The sequence below is a fragment of the Brachyhypopomus gauderio genome, chromosome 12 (genome assembly GCF_052324685.1).
Source record: "Brachyhypopomus gauderio isolate BG-103 chromosome 12, BGAUD_0.2, whole genome shotgun sequence".
NCBI lineage: Eukaryota > Metazoa > Chordata > Actinopteri > Gymnotiformes > Hypopomidae > Brachyhypopomus > Brachyhypopomus gauderio.
Genome location: NC_135222.1, coordinates 21,141,715 through 21,157,935, shown reverse-complemented (window position 1 = coordinate 21,157,935; position 16,221 = coordinate 21,141,715). Strand labels below are relative to the sequence as shown.

General features: G+C 41.5%; 2 protein-coding genes across 3 annotated transcripts in view; both read right to left on the bottom strand.

Annotated features, from left to right (window-relative positions):
* tp53i11a (tumor protein p53 inducible protein 11a) overlaps positions 1-2,925 on the bottom strand; it is a 30,204-nt gene extending 27,279 nt beyond the window's left edge. The window contains exon 1 of the mRNA XM_077023786.1: positions 2,812-2,925. The gene's annotated coding sequence lies outside the window, so the exon portion shown is untranslated. The remainder of the gene's footprint in view (positions 1-2,811) is intronic.
* A 5,322-nt stretch (positions 2,926-8,247) lies between these two features.
* On the bottom strand, positions 8,248-15,954 carry LOC143528184 (histone-lysine N-methyltransferase KMT5B-like). 2 transcript variants are annotated; one of them, XM_077023784.1, is made up of 10 exons: positions 15,590-15,954; positions 14,404-14,570; positions 13,679-13,826; positions 13,298-13,463; positions 13,073-13,182; positions 12,774-12,940; positions 12,613-12,632; positions 12,386-12,522; positions 12,095-12,291; positions 8,248-11,823 (listed from the first exon to the last, which is right to left on the bottom strand). In XM_077023784.1, exons 2-10 carry the CDS (start codon positions 14,528-14,530, stop codon positions 10,424-10,426), a joined length of 2,472 nt encoding a protein of 823 aa, XP_076879899.1. In that variant the 5' UTR covers positions 14,531-14,570; positions 15,590-15,954; the 3' UTR covers positions 8,248-10,423. The 2 variants fall into 2 exon arrangements, with proteins under 2 accessions (XP_076879899.1, XP_076879900.1); XM_077023785.1 differs by having other exon boundaries at positions 14,404-14,567.
* Between the last annotated feature and the right edge of the window lie 267 nt (positions 15,955-16,221).

The window sequence follows — 16,221 nt, the reverse complement described above, 5'->3', positions numbered from 1 at the left end:
CGTCGCTCATTAGCTGTGTTCTATACAAGACCTCCCTTGTTGCAAAGTATTGCCGACAATTCCTGAACGCATACCAAGCGTTATTATTCTCTCTGATTCTCTGGGTAGCGTGTCTCCGTTTTCCCCCTTTGGATCTACCTTCTGGTACCTATGCTCGGTTGGATTGTTTTTGTGTACGGACCCAGACTACCCTCGACCTCTCCTTGGTATTACCTTTCTACTATTAAAGTGTTTACATCTTTGAAGTCTGCAAGCGTCTGTGTTGCCTCATGTTTCCAGCGTCACATTACTCCTTACCAGAAGTTGCATTCTTTTTAAATTACGTTTTACAGAAAGTTGTAAAAAATGCCTTTCTTAATTTTTTATTGTTTAGTCATATTACCTGGATCCCTCAGAACTGTTCAAATTAAATATCCACATGTCAAAAATGTTTTAAAAATATATACAGGCTTTCATAGGGTGTCCTTATTTTTTCATCATCCAGACAGGGCATGGATACCTGAAGAAATCTCATCAAGACATTAAATTTGCTGGAACGAAGCAAAGAACACACAGCTTAAACTTCTCCTTAATTTTACAGCTAGCCCACACCTCAAAAGGTGCTGTCCAGTGTCTCAAATAAGCTCTGGGGCTGCATTCATCAGCCTTGACATTTACATGAGGGAATGACTCAAAGTGTCATACGTACATGTCATGCAAGGCCAACTGTCACACCTCCAACATGTGCCAGATATCAAATTCTTCACACACACACACACACACACACCACAGTAGGAATGCTTCAAGTGTTACAGCTTTCTCCTCATAGAAACATGTTTACTGATGGTCTCCTTCACCATCTACTAGTCAAGTTGAACATCAGAGCAGGGTCTCTGTCTTCATTGGGCAAGCTCTGCAGTCTCCTAACCAGCAGTACTGTAGACAGCACAACGTCACATACGTTACGACCTGAGGTTGCTTTACCCAGATGGCAGAGGGATTTGAGTTAAAATTAAGCCTAGGCAACTTTAAATACAAGTACGCAAATATGGTATTATAATTATTATTAGACCATTTCCAGGTATTGTGCATCCAGGAAACAAACGTGACTTCTGTTCAACCACTGGGCTTGAACTTTTCAAAGAAGCATCTAGAACTGCACTAAATGTGAACGTGTTTTTCAGCATTTGTCTGTGGCTATGTTTGTGGAGAATCAAACTAAGAATATTTTTAGAACATTTACTGATTGGCCACTCCAGAGCCAAACACTTACTTCCATTGTCATGGTCAAAACATTAATTGAAAGATAATGATTACTATGGCAACTGTAATTAGGCAAACTGTGACATTCTCAGAAATGGTTCCTCGTCTCCAAGTGAGTTTCTACACACTTCCAAGAAACACTTTACAATGATATTACAAAACAAACGCCAAAACATCAGAATTGTACATCGACATTTCCTTGAGAACAACTACTGAACAATTAGAACGAGCAGTGAGGCATGAGCATCTTTAAGTGCCCGGCACTAAATCTGATTACCATAAGGTATTTTTTGTTTCTTTTTTTGACATTAAGCTAAAATTTACAGAGACTGATCAACAATCACCATAAACAGGGTGTGTGAGATTCAGTTAATTCTGTGATAAACTGTGCCTAAAAACCCCAGAAAAACACCCAGTTCAATGTAAATGAACAATTCACTTCCTTCTCAGCAGACAAGGCTACAGAGGAATATTCAATGGTTAATGGCTGACTGGTAGGAGCTTCTCCCTCACTGGTGCAGATATTTAGACAAGGAGACCCGAGTCTGATATCATGTTGCTGTTGGGTTTGTTTTTTGGATCTTATAAATTCAACATTTCAATAATAATTTCCAATGTGACAATATTATCATTTATGGTCTGTATTATCTCTGTTTGCTTTAGTGGATGTCTGTAGTGTACTTATTTTAAATAAAATCAAGGCTACCCTGTTTGTACAACTGTGTAAACAAGGACTGGATGATGGTGTTACACATTCATACTTCTACCTTCATACTCAACTCTACTCATAAATAGAATATAATGTCATTGAAACCCACAGAAACCCACAGAAACCCACTGAGACCACTGAAACCCACCGTGAAAATTAAAAAAACAGTAAGCAAGAATATCATAAGCAGAACTCTATATATAAAGTTATATATATATATATATATATATATATATATATATATATATATATATATATATATATATACATACATACATACATACACATATACACACAGAGATAGATAGATAGATAGATAGATAGATAGATAGATAGATAGATAGATAGATAGATAGATCAGAAAATAAGGACAGAAAGCATAGCTTCAGTGTCAAACTACACAATCCACCTAAACATAACAGATCACCTACTTAATTAATAACAGAGTTGGCTAATCGTCAACAAAATACAGTCTGTCTGGTCCGCCTGCACTGATTTGTAAGTTTCCAGACCTCATTCAGTTATCAAGTGGCCGAATACTGCCCGACCCTCACAGTTTAGTTCGGCATTCATGCAACAATATAGTGATCATCCAGCAGTAATTGTTTGTTGACTCGCAGGTGCAAATATATATATAAAAGAATAAACTAATAAAAAGCTGAAAGAACAAACTGAAGGTACGGTCCAGTTAGACAGGGTGTCCGTGGACGACGGCAGCGCCTTCCTAATCAAACTAAGACCATGCACACTTTTGGAGCTTTCAGAACTGTCACACACACTACAATGGAGTCTGTGCGCTGTGTCGGGCGGAACATTCGCCAATCGTAGTCATTAAAGATAATACAAAGAGAATTACGTACCTTGTACTTTTTCGGAAAACAACCCTTTGTTTCAGAGGAAATATTTTACATTGCCCTGCTTCAGTTTTGCAAACGACAATCCAGCACGAGCGGACGGGTTACCGTAATGAGTCTAGTAGAATAGTTCGCGCGCATTATTTAAGTCTACCGTAACTAGTGCAGTTTTGTGGGCACTTACACGCTAGGACACCTGCTGCATTTTCACGTTTTAGTATTCGGTGTTATTATTTTTTAAATACTGCATATGCTGTTGTATTGTACAAAAAATACGTTTAAAAGACATAAATACTCTATGAAGCAATTTGTTTTATTAAACCCACTGAACTACTAAATTAAATACTAAATGTGCCATATCTGTCTATTGTGATTTTTTTCACCACAATCGAAATTTGTCCTCCACATTTACCCATCTGTGCAATTAGAACACACACAAACACACACTAGTGAGGGGGCTGTGGTGCACACATGCCCAGAGCGGTGGGCCGCCCTAGCCCGGCAAGCAATTAGGGTGCTCAAAGGTACCTCAGTCATGGCCTCAGGCCTGGGAATCGAACCCATGACCCTCCGGTCACAAGACCAGTTCCCTACCACAGGACCATGACTACATTCATAAAAGAATTAAAACAATCATTAATTAAAGAATAAAAGTTCATTCTTAAAAGAATAAAAACACTAACCTGAAATTAAATCTCACACAGGTCTAATATCCTCTTTGTGGATCATCGTTAAATTTCAAAAAGCTTATAATATAGGACTATCAATAGAAAAATTATGAAGACAAGCAAAAAGAGGACCCTCTATATGTAAGTAAATTCATAAACCATAAGCATGTGCTATGGTTTGAATTTTCCATACTAAGCTTAGTCCTAAACATAGACTGAAACAAATTTTAGTGATGAGTAACCACTGACAGTCCCATTTAATCCAAGAGCCGGCTCAGACTACGGCTGACAAACTAGTGATGGTTGTGGTCTTAAACTCCTGGAGGAAATGTGCAAACAGAGAAACAGATCCGTCACTGTTTCTGTTTCATTGTACGTTTGATGTTTAACTGGAGTGCACAAGGTGAGTCATGTGACTATCAGTGATAAGCCTACAAGATCTAAAGTGACTCAGTGTATCGGGTAATGTTTACTTGTGATGTTAAATGTATCCACTGGTATGTTTAGTCATTAATATTAAAGTGTGTGTAAAACAGAGCAGATATGTCTTCTAATGCAGTGATGCCCGTCCAGGGCAAGTAGAGTTTGGCTCCTGCAGGTCTTAATTTCAGCCCAAATGCACCATACTCAGTAAAGATACCACCTTGGAGACGCCATCTTGGAGCAGGCTTAAATGGAATAGGGTTAGAACAAGACCATTGGGTGCTTCAGATCTCCATGGAGATGGACAGGGAACCCTCTTTTTGAGGTTTTGTTTTTGTTAGTCATATTTTCTTAGCATTTATTCTTCTCTGACATCAAGAGATTTGAGAAATTGTAAGCAAATCACTGAGAATTCTTTATATAGGACCAGACAGGTCTTTATATGGGATCAGACAGGTCTTTATATGGGATCAGACAGGTCTCTGACAATGAAACCTGGACAGATTTGTATTGGTCTGTAGCAGAATGATGCTCCCTCTGTTTATGATCAGGCACTATGTAATTAGACTTCAAAAGGCCAAACCAAATTACTATCCTTTTGGCTTAATTCAATTAAAATTCATTAGTGAACAGACATACACATACTGAGGGTGGCCTGTAAGTGTTTGTTGCAGGAGAACTGGGGATTAACACAGAGAATATCCACATAGATTAGACCTATGCAACCTGTAGGTACAACTACAGAAATAGCTGATGTAAAAGAATTACATCAGCTCATCAGTGGATTAGTTGACAGGATGAAACCTTTGAGAATCCCAACCTTTTTGTGAGAGAAGGGATAGGAGAAAATGCATGAACTTACTCGAAATGAAGATGCTATGGGAGGGTTAGGGTACCACTAATGATAATCCAAGATGGTTAGGGTCTCACTAATGATAATCCGGGAGGGTTAGGGTCCCACTAGTGATAATCCAAGAGGGTTAGGGTCCCATTAATGATAATCCAGGAGGGTTAGGGTCCCACTAGTGATAATCCAAGAGGGTTAGGGTCCCACTAATGATACTCTGGGAGGGTTAGGGTCCCACTAATAATAATCCAAGAGGGTTAGGGTCCCATTAATGATAATCCAGGAGGGTTAGGGTCCCACTAATGATACTCTGGGAGGGTTAGGGTCCCACTAATAATAATCCAAGAGGGTTAGGGTCCCATTAATGATAATCCAGGAGGGTTAGGGTCCCACTAATGATACTCTGGGAGGGTTAGGGTCCCACTAATGATAATCCAAGAGGGTTAGGGTCCCACTAATGATAATCCAGGAGGGTTAGGGTCCCACTAATGATAATCTGGGAGGGTTAGGGTCCCAGTAATGATAATCCAGGATGGTTAGGGTGTCACTAATGATACTCTGGGAGGGTTAGGGTGTCACTAATGATACTCTGGGAGGGTTAGGGTGTCACTAATGAGCCACTTTAACAAATAGCTTTCTTTCTTGTTGACTGAAACCACAGATCTTTCATAACATGCAGAAATCCAAAAACAAGTGTTGGCATTATGTGGATTAGAAAGTGTGTTTTCTGTCTCAGCCCATAAAGGCTTAGATGTGTGTGAGTGTGGTAGTGCTAATCTGAAGAATAAATTACATTTATCAGTAACAGAAAATAAAGTATCTGCCTGTAAAATATGACTTATTTTACTTAAATTACTTTAGTAATTAGAGTTTGAGGGTTGCAGTAATGTCTGCTTTGAGGGGTGAATGATCTACCTCCATATTCATGAGAAGTGCTCGGAGAGCAATTATACAGGAATGCAAGGAGCTGAGTGAACCAGGCCTGACTTCTGCATCAGGAGGTTAATACATCCCAAATAAATACATCCCAACATGTTACATGCCAGAATGCAGAGTAAAGATTAATTCCACTTCCTCAATGCAATTGATTGTGGGGACAGTGCAAAATCATATAGTAACAAAGAAGCAGGTGACAATTTATGAAATATGACATGCAGACTGTTACATAAAGAACAACATGGCAGTGAGGACATCCTGAGACCACAGAGATCCTGCACATAGAGACCAATTCAAATCAAACACAAGGAAACAAATGACATAACTAAAAGAAGTTTAATTCATAATTTTGACTGACATTCTCCTGAACTGCACAAGTTCCATGAAATTTCCAGAGTCATAAAACCAGTCACAGCAACACCTGAAAACAGTGACAATAAAACATATTCCTCCTCTTCTTATTCAAAAAACAAACAAGTCTATATAAAGCCCAGCTCACCTACAGGTCCTGCGGAGTTCACAGCAGCTCCTGCTAGTTTATTCACACAGTCCCTAGACAAGAGAACCACCCAGAACCAGCAGCACACACATTCAGCCCAGAGTGAAATGAAAGACCCTATCCCTCCCGTAGTACCATTAGTGGGACACTAACACACTCACTCAGCCCGGAGTGTAATGAAAGACCCTATCCCTCCCGTAGAACCATTAGTGGGACACTAACGCACTCACTCAGCCCAGGGTGTGTGTCCATCGGTGACACTGGTGATCGCCAACCGTTCCAGCTCTGCTCCATGCTATACGCTGAAAGTGTCACCAATGTGTCAGAAGCGCACTTTGGAAAAGAATGTCATTGAAACCCACCAAAACTCATTGTTAAACACTGTTTAACACCAACACAAAAGGGGAAATTGCAAAGGTCACCTGCACAATTAAGGTGCTTATATCAGGCCAGAATATTCAATCATAAAATTCTGACATTAAAAAAATGTTCAATGAATGGCAGATGAAACCGTGCATGTAAACAAACAATTCCCTTATAATACACACATATAAATAAAAAAATGAAAACAAAAATGCATTCAATTTGGGTAATCTACAAGAGCTTGAAGCGTTAAATCATTTAAGAACATCTTGTGCGAGTCTACTATTTATAGTGAGCAATTCTGTAATGCGGAGAATCTGAGTGATAAGAAACTGGGAACATCTCCATGGCAACAGCCTCCTGTGGCACAGTGGTGGGCAGGTGGGATGAAAAGGGGTCTGCTGGAGTCAGCAGGAGTCTGGAAGCTCTCCACCATTTGAGGCCACTACAGGGGAAGAGGAAAACAAACAAACGTGTCCGTTCGCACCGTCGCGAAGTCACCATCAGACCACGCAGCTGTTACTACGGCTATGAATAAAGCTGGGGAACCATGGGAAATAATCCGAGGATTAGGCCGTTTGTTTTCTCGATCAGACTGCGAACTGCAAATTAAGACTTGAAGCAAAATACAATGTAAAAAGGCATCAGACGCAGAACATCAGATTGTCTTTAATGTTCGGTGCAGAAATTGTCTTCAGTTATCAAACCCGCAGTGGCGTCGTTTCTTTAAACAATCTGGCTATGTGGCACAAGTCCTTATCAAGCTAAACATAACACAATTCCCTAGTCAACAGGTCTGACCGACAGTGACACTCACAGACAGACGTCTGGTGTCTGTTAAGCTGCCATGACTGTGTGCATACTGCACTAAAGCACACCACACATTAAGCACCACTGGGCAGAAATGGGGGGGGGGGGGGGGGGGGGTGACAGGCATCAAGCATTAAACCTAAACCTGCTACTGCCCCTAAACCACATGGTGCAGTTCTGGGTTAACGCTCCAGCACGATTTCTTTTATACTGGGCCATCAGTTGATTTTTCTCTCTCTTTTTTGCCATGTATAAGGAGTTTTGTTAAAATGCAACAGCAAACTCACATTCCTGACCTTCTCTTGGTGAGATGAGAAGACAGCACCCCGAGATTCGACTCTACAAAGGACTTGTGTAGTCAGGAGCTGCTGCAGTCACAGCCGTACTCAGATGTTCAGGGATCTGGACGTGGTGACACTGAGCTTGAAGAAACGGGGATTTACATATGCAAACAAAATTCTGCACTGGTCCCACAGTGCACTGAAGCTGAGAGGAGATTCTGTGCCATAGAGGTAAGTCAAGTGCTTCTGGTGACTGAGCGGTATTCCCCAGGACCGTGACTGTTGCTCCTTCATCACGCAATGCAAATAGTATGCAAAAAGTGAGCAAGTATACAGTTTGTGACTGGATAAACTGGTAAATCACAAACAGCCACCCAGGGTATATTTTAAACTGTATTTATGTATGTCTACACATACTACAGATTGCGGCATGCATCTTAAGTGTGAACACCCAACTACTTGGAAAAGCGGACTTTGCAAAAACAAAGAAATTCAGTTTGTAATTGTCATGTGGCAGAAGAAACTGCATGAAGACAACGCTCTCAGTGCAATAACGCTAGAGGCATCATGAACCTTTTCATATGAGGTATCAGCTTATTGGGCAGCAGAGAAACAGCTCCACCAAGTGGCCTGCTTGAGGATAATTTTCTTACAGGTTGTTATGTGTTTTTACATCATTTCATGTTCAACACCCCGATATTCACCAGTGGCACCAAACTGTAGAAACATCATGATAGCAGACAGTGACCAGAAGCACTTAACACAGATGCAAAGAGTTTCATATTATATGTTTTTATATTAGTGGTCTGAGGCATATCTTTCAGCCCCCGTGTCATAGATTTTAAAAAATTATGTATCCGACAGCTGTTCAGCTCTAGCTCCGCCCACAGCTCTGCTCCACCCCTCCCCCCACTCTTCAGCACTTATCTCAGCTTATCAATGTTATTTTCTTAGCATGCAAAACTTTTGTAAAAAATCTTTTGTAAATATTTACAGACTCAGAGCACTGAACATATTTTCACAAAGGGTCTTTATCTTAATTTCAAGTAATCAAAACTGTTAAATAACAGAATGTGTTTTAAATGGAGGGCAAAATATCATTTTGCCTACTTATTTAAATTGTACCCCAAACCCTAATAAACATCTCTTCACACTTTTTCGATTGAGAATTTTAACAGGTAACACAAACGGCGCACCAGGGAGGAGTGGTGTAATGGCAGGAGGAAGACAGCATCTAGTCCAGTTCAGAGCTGCTGGTGATATGAACAAAACATTCATCTTTAAGCGTCACTTGATATGTTTAACGTTGCTTCCCAGCTGCTCCAATGCCTTAAAGAAATACACATCATTCCGGACAGAGCAAGAGGAGATTGGGAGACTACAGAAGATCCACCTACGTGTGCTGCTAGGCCCAAGAGGCTGAGACGTCAGGGCCCATCGTAAGGCACCTTGTGCTGACCACTGATAACAGCCCTTCTACTTCTTTCATGACTATGCAGTTCAGAACGCACCGTTTGTGATGTCAGGCATTACGTGCTGTGATTAAAAATGTACAACACATTTATGGTTTGATGCTAAAACACTACCGCAATCAATTAAAATGGACCTGGGATCTCGGCTTTAAAAATTTTTTTCCTTAGCTTTAAAAAGCCTCGTTGGCGGCTGCATCTGTGTAAGCTTTCAGCACTCATGTCTTCAACAACCCACGTCTCTTCTCTGGTGTATAAAACAAGTCTAAGACTACCTTAACAGACAGATAATGATTCACCAAGAATCTAATGCCAGATTCCAAATGTGCAGATAAGTTCCAGGCCAGCATAATCTCAGCCAGGAACCCCTCAATCAAGAAGTAAAAAACAAAAAAAAACAAAAAAAAACAAACGAAATTCATGTTGCAGTAATGACAAATCCAAACACAAATATTAACATGCAGAATTTATACACTAAAATGTAGTGATCTAATAAATAATCTTATTCAAGCTAACTTTGATGTTGCCTACAGGCAAAAAAATCTCATGATTCTAATCAAAATTATGACACAAATTTTAAAAGATTCACCTAAGCAAAACAAATGCAACTTCTGTCTTTGCTGCTCGTGGAATGTTTGGTGGTTAGGAAAACATTGATGGGGGCTTAGGAGCAAAGTGAGTGTCACTCTACAGTGGTCAGGTCCAACATGCTAGCACCTGCATTCATTGCATGTATTCAAGCCCATCAACATGACAACAGACAGAAAAGAGCTACTATGACTGCCATTACTTGCAAACATGGGACCAAAGGTGTGTGTCATGGAGAGCAGTTGTGTTTGGAATAGACAATGAAGTCAGAAAGAAACAAAGAAAAGAACATTCTCTCATAGGCCAATGTTCAGTGGATATAAACAGAAAATAACAGCAACAGTGCACATTTGTGTGTGTGTGTGTGTGTGTGTTTCTTAAAAAACAAAAACCATACATGGTACTATAAGACCCATCATAGATTTGTTTCCCAAGTGATTTCAGGGGAAATAAGCTGTTAAAAATAATGGACACCAGTCAGAGCACCAGACTGATGTCACATACTTCTCCTATACCTGTACATGAGTAATTACACTATACAAATCTTTTACAATAGCAATGTCCATTTCAACATCACAACTCAAGTGCATTATTTTAACAATATACATTAACTTCCATTAACTATTTACAGGGTTTTTGTGTGTTTCCGCTTCAGTGATTTTAATCAGCACAGACAGGAACCAGGTGTTCAGTTGGGCTGAAGTCGCCCCCCCGAAGAGTTCATACACGGAGCCTCAGTGCCTGACCTCTCTCCTGGAGGAGATATCAATGTCTATGGAATCTTTCCCCACAATGAGACGAAGGCGTTTAGCCGGTGGAAGTGGGATGAAATCATCTTCGAATTCCTCGTCTTCCTCAGACGAAGACTGCTCATCGACACGTCTGTGGCTACGACCTCCGTTCCGAGCTCCCTCCTGCAAAGGTCCGGGGGAAGCCGTCCCGTTGAGGCCGGCCTCCTTGAGACGGACCGGCGTCACCAGGCGCTCATCATCCTCGTGGTTAAGCTGGATCTTCAGTTTGGTGGCGCTGGACGGCGCTGGAGGACCGAAGCCCTCGTTTAGCTTGGCCACGTACGAGCTGCCCGTGTCCGCGTGGTCGTCCTGATTGAGCTCGATGCTGATGGAGGAGTCGGCCGGGCCCTGCCGGACCTCTCCGGACTTGCCGCTGCTCCCACTGCTGCTCCGGCGCCGACGCAGGGTGAGCTTGGGGATCCCCGTGCAGTTCTCCAGAATCAGCTGTGCGTCGTAGCGCGTTATCGGACGCTTCTTCTTCCCCGACGCCCGGCTGCTGTCCTTCGACTTGTCCTTCGACTTGTCCTTCTTGGTTTTGCTCTTGTGCGTCACCGTGTTAAAATGCCCAGGTGCTTCAGCAAAGCCCAGCGCCATTTTTCCTCCGTCTCCGACACCGGCCGGCTGTGGGTCCGGCACGAAGGCAGAGGGGAAAGGGCCCGTGCTGCAGTCCTCCCTCTTAATCACCCTGTCCAGCTGCAGCTCGTCAAACCGACCACTCCGAGAGTGAGACACTCGGCCCAGGTATCGGCCGTCTGATTCGGGCTCGTTCAACCTCAGTCCGTGAGAAAGATACTCCTCCATGTCAGCTGGCTCAGTTTTGATGACTACACCATCTGGCATGGGGCCCCGTTCGTCAAAAGTGCTTGGTTCAACCTTAATGCCATCAACCTCCCGGGCCTTCAGCAACGTCCTGATCGACCTTCGAGTCCTATAAGTGCAGGTCTTGCCAGTCTCACACGTAGCGAGACATTTTAATGACTGCGGGTTGTTGTCCTTTGCGACATGCTGTGGTAAGCCCTCCCTAGAACTCAGTGACTGAAGAGTTGCGAGTGAGTCCTTCTCTTTTTTAACAGAGACATCTCTGCAAATCTCAGCCCCTAGCTTCGTAGGGCCTGGAACTGCCCCAGCAGACACCTGCCCCTCTGCTCCTCTGCCCCGGCTCCTCAGTCTTATCTTTGTGAGCGAAGGCTTTGAGGGGGTTGATTTTAGTCTCTTTGGTACCCTGTTATTAATTGGACTTTGTTTGGATGATGAGGTAGATGTGTAAACTCTTGAGAGAGGCTGGACATCACGAGTCCTGGTGTTATTCAGTCTTGCGCTAGCGGGAGTCCTTTTCCTAGATGCTAATAGGAAACACCAATCAGAAGATGAAGATGAACCTTTTAAGAGGTGTTATTAAATATTTCAGCAGCCTTTTTCCCCCCTTGTGCCTTCACATCCCTCTGACTAAGATCACCCTCTCATGGTGCCCTGTGCTCAGTTCTTGTTTCAGTGCACAATAACTTACACGATTGAAGAGCTACATCATGACACATCCACGTCAATCAAAACCTTCTGCGGACACAAAAGATCCATGAAAGTAATAAACAAGAACGACGTGTCGGCTGCTCTTACATGAGTGTATTTCTGGTGAATCCTGAGAGTCCACGTCCGTGCCGGAGCCCACTGAGTGACTGTCCGAGTTCAGCCCTCCCTGTAGCTTCTTCAGCCTGTTCAGACGTTTGTCCGTTTCCCTCAAGCCATATTTACTATTAATAACCGGGAGCACCACAGGAAGCCCCATTTTGGATTTGAAAGCACCAGTTCCACGCCTGCAAGCAATTGAGAATGGTTAATTCGCCACGTTTTTTAAACACACAAATATTCCAAGCATATTACAGTCCCAGAACAGCACGGACACTAAACCTTTCACACGTGTAGCATTCACAATATTCATTGTTTTCTCCAAAGAAGCCATCTCCATAGTAACAGGCGATCTCTTCTCCTGGCTCAATGTCTCTGAGAACTTTGACGCAGGCGGTGTCTCGGCCAGTAGACACAAACTGAGAAAACCAGAAGAGGAGGTTCAGTCCACATTCACATCACTGACATGCACTAGCCTAAAATGTTATAGATTACAAAACCCGGATTACCTTACAATTTGGCCGACAATCTGAAATTAAGAAGGAAAAAACTATTTTACAACGTAGCAATTAATATTTTCATCTCTTCACAGCAAAAACAGAGACACAACCAAAAACTTCCCACCTCCCCTCCGAGATAAGCAGCGTGTGTAGACAGGTCGTAAACATACCATGGTTGATGAACGCTGCAGGTCCCAGCCACAGCTGGGCACAGTTTTTGCGAGTGGAATACATGACGCTGAAGTCATTCTCGCCGTGTCGTAGTAACATGCTCTCCTCGCTTGATGACAGTTCAGCGATACAGCCAACCAGGTACTCGATCTTATCATTCCTCTTCCTGTAGTAGCAGGAAGTCACACAGAAGTCACACAGTAGTCACACAGTAGTCACACAGATAACTACAATAACGTTATACAGGTTAGAGGTCTGGAAACCTCAAACTTTAGCAACATCTTAATCATCTTCTCACCATTCTTTTGTTGCAACTATTTTGGCGCCGACTTGCTCAGATGAATATCGGTTGCAGGGTAATATTTCAAACCCACTATCACTGGTAAACATGCGCAGATAAACAAAAACCTAAAAAATAAAAATAAAAAACAACAAAACAAGCAAGAAAAAAGTTGAATATGTTTTACTTGTTAATGAATATGCAAACTTTTTTATTTTCTTTTTTCCCCCCCAAAGAACATACATGCTGCTTAAAGAGTTTCTCTTCAGCCTTGGTCTTGGGCAGAAAATGATTTCTGGAAAGGTCCCCAGAGGTTAAGGCTCTAAAGGCTTTTTCCAGATTATTGTGTCTTTTGAAACGCTCTATAATCTCCTTTAATTCCTCTTGCCTTCCTTTAATTGGTCGAAACCTGTAGACAATAAAAACAGTAAAATTTATTGTGAAACTCCACCACGGCTAAAGTGCTCGTTTCAAAGAAAATATCAGGACAGAACACAACAATAAGAATTTGGCAACCAGATTCCCTGACCCAGATTAAGCCTAACCCTGAACTAAAAATATTTTTCAAAAGTCCAATTCTAGGCTTTGCTCATATCTGTGAACATTGGCCCTGGAAATAGTTACCTGGTGTTCATCTTATGGGTTTGAAACCCAAGATATGGATCTAGGATTAGGCCTGTGGTCAAGTCATCGTTCTCACACAGCTCCTTGGCACTCATTCCAGAGGAAGGTACATGTCTCTTCTCCACCTCCAACGGTGCAGTGCTGAAACCTAAGAAACCACCACAATCATCTGTACAACTCAAACCACACCTTGTGAATGGACTCTTCAGCTCTTGTGGGTACACTTTAACTATTTTAATTTTTTATTGTCATTTTTAGCTGGTTTGAAGATTTTTCCACTTTTGTGGAAGCATTTTATTTGGAGCTTATTTCATCCATTTTTAGTGTTTTATCGCATACTTTTAGGGGACTTGAGCAAACACTGATGACTACAGTGAGGATGAGGATGTGCCGTAATAATTTACTACAGTATGGATATGTTACAATTAGCCTGGAAAATCCCTTTACATCAAATGATAAAATTCTCTAAATTAGACCCATTACCATGCAAAGTGAAAAGGATGAAATTTCTTTTGCATGCACTAATTTGTTGCACTGAACGTTTTAAAAGAATCTCTTAACAATTCCAGTTTAAAATATATGAAATGTAACTTTCTATTAAACGTCTGTAATCGTACGGCTCTGGGAGTAGTGTATGATTCTTTTTTCTTAATATCCCATGCATAGTTTGAATGTTTTGTGTCCACATCAGTAAAGTGGGTCATGGTGTTACTGGAAGCACTCACGGCCGCTGCATCTCCTGCTGCTGAGCCGCAGATGCTGAACACGAGCCTGGCTCGGCTGATCAGTGAACCTGCTTCCATGTCGTCTGCCATTCACTACCATGTTCCTGGATTCTCCCATCCACTTCATGCCCACAAACCGCTTGGGTTAGGTGCATTGGATCACTCTGCTGCGGAGAAAGCCAAAAAGTAAATGTCTAAAATGCCTCACCATCATCTAGGGTGACACTGGAGGAGATACTAACGCAGGCTTATCGTTGACTAGGTTGGCCAGCAAACATCTGCCCCATGACATAAACAAAACTCACAATAAACATGAATGTCCTGCAACTACACTTACAGTAGATCACTCTACTTTCTCTACTTTACGACTAGGTCGAAAGTAGTTTGCAATATTCTACCTGGATGTGGAGATAACTAGATGGTTCTGCTAACGTTCAAGCAAACTAAACTAAACCTGCTCAACAGCCCGGACCTCCATCTGCTCGTTTAGCTGGGTTAGCCCTCCTAGTTACACTGCTATCCTGCTAACAAGCTCACAAAGTCTCATCTTTGTCAATATTACAACAGGGAGAACTTGGCTTATTTAATTCATGTACTTTGAGCTCGTCTGGGCAGCTGCCACTCTCATGTTAACTGTTGCCATATTTGAGGAAACGTTTCAACTTGTGCAAACTAAATAATATGGACAGCTGCTATCCTAACTAGCTAGCAAACTACTAACCTAGACTCTTAAGTATCTTATAAATGGAGCAAACTCGTTTATCGTGGTTTTATACGGGGTAAATAGCGCGTTAATTAAACCTTCTTGTGGTGTTACGTGTTGTGTATTGTGAACGAGTCGATATCTGGTTGGTTTGTGGCTGCTAGCTTGTTAGCTAACTGTTGGGAGCTAACTAGCTAGCCGGCTAGCATGGTCGAGACAGTTAATTTAGCCTGGACAGCGAGCAATCAGTTAATGACTAACTGACACACATTACATGTAGTCGTTTAGTTAACAAGTTTTTAAAAATCAAAAAATTGCTAACCATGGTTGACCCACCAAACAGGGAGCTGGTTAAATTAGCTAGCAACTGTTTTGCTAGTTAGCTAGCTAGCATGGCTAAACTAGTTAGCTAGGTAGCTAACTAGCACTCTTGCTAATTTGTAGAAACAGCTGATTTTCATTTGTTGATGTTGAAATACTCACTTAGTCATTGGTTTCCATTAGGATTTTTTTTTTGCCATAAAATATCAACTCTGATCCAAATGTAAAGCACGTAAAAATGATGGAAAACATATATAGCTAGCAAGCTAGCTAGCTTAAGTACACTCAGAAATAACATTAAAATTAAAGATGGCCGACGTCTGTGAAGAAGAAAGGTGGCAAAGCAAAAATGCACCAAACTGCGTTTTGGTTTTCATTTTAACACTAAACACTTATATAAACGCAGACATAGTGGTGGTCGGAGTGCAACATTAATTTAATTTACCACAAACCTCGCAATATTAGAATCATTAGAGGACTATTTCCTCCTACTCGGAAGAACACCAAAGTAGTCCCTTTAAAACAACCTCCAGTCCTTTTAAAATGTGTTGCCAGATCAGGGTATTCTACACATGTAATTATGGTAACGCCATGGAAGTTTCTATTAGTCTAGCTATTAACAAGAATTAATTAAGAATTAAGGTTTTTCATAACTACTGCTTTATGTAATTATACCCGATGTTCAGAATATGGATTTGGAGTCAGGTATTTTTAGTAGAAAACACATCACCTTCAGAACTGCCATTTAGTCTAAACAATTAAAGGTTAATCTATTGATATGATCAGATCCTCAT

Bases quoted from the DNA above. Each gene is read 5' to 3' on its own strand.
- LOC143528184 (XM_077023784.1), bottom strand. From the start codon at position 14,530: ATGAAGTGGATGGGAGAATCCAGGAACATGGTAGTGAATGGCAGACGA. The intron at 13,827-14,403 runs GTGAGTGCTTCC...GTGGTTTCTTAG, and splicing joins CAGCAGGAGATGCAGCGGCC to GTTTCAGCACTGCACCGTTG. The intron at 11,824-12,094 runs GTAAGAGCAGCC...GTTTCCTATTAG, and splicing joins TTCACCAGAAATACACTCAT to CATCTAGGAAAAGGACTCCC.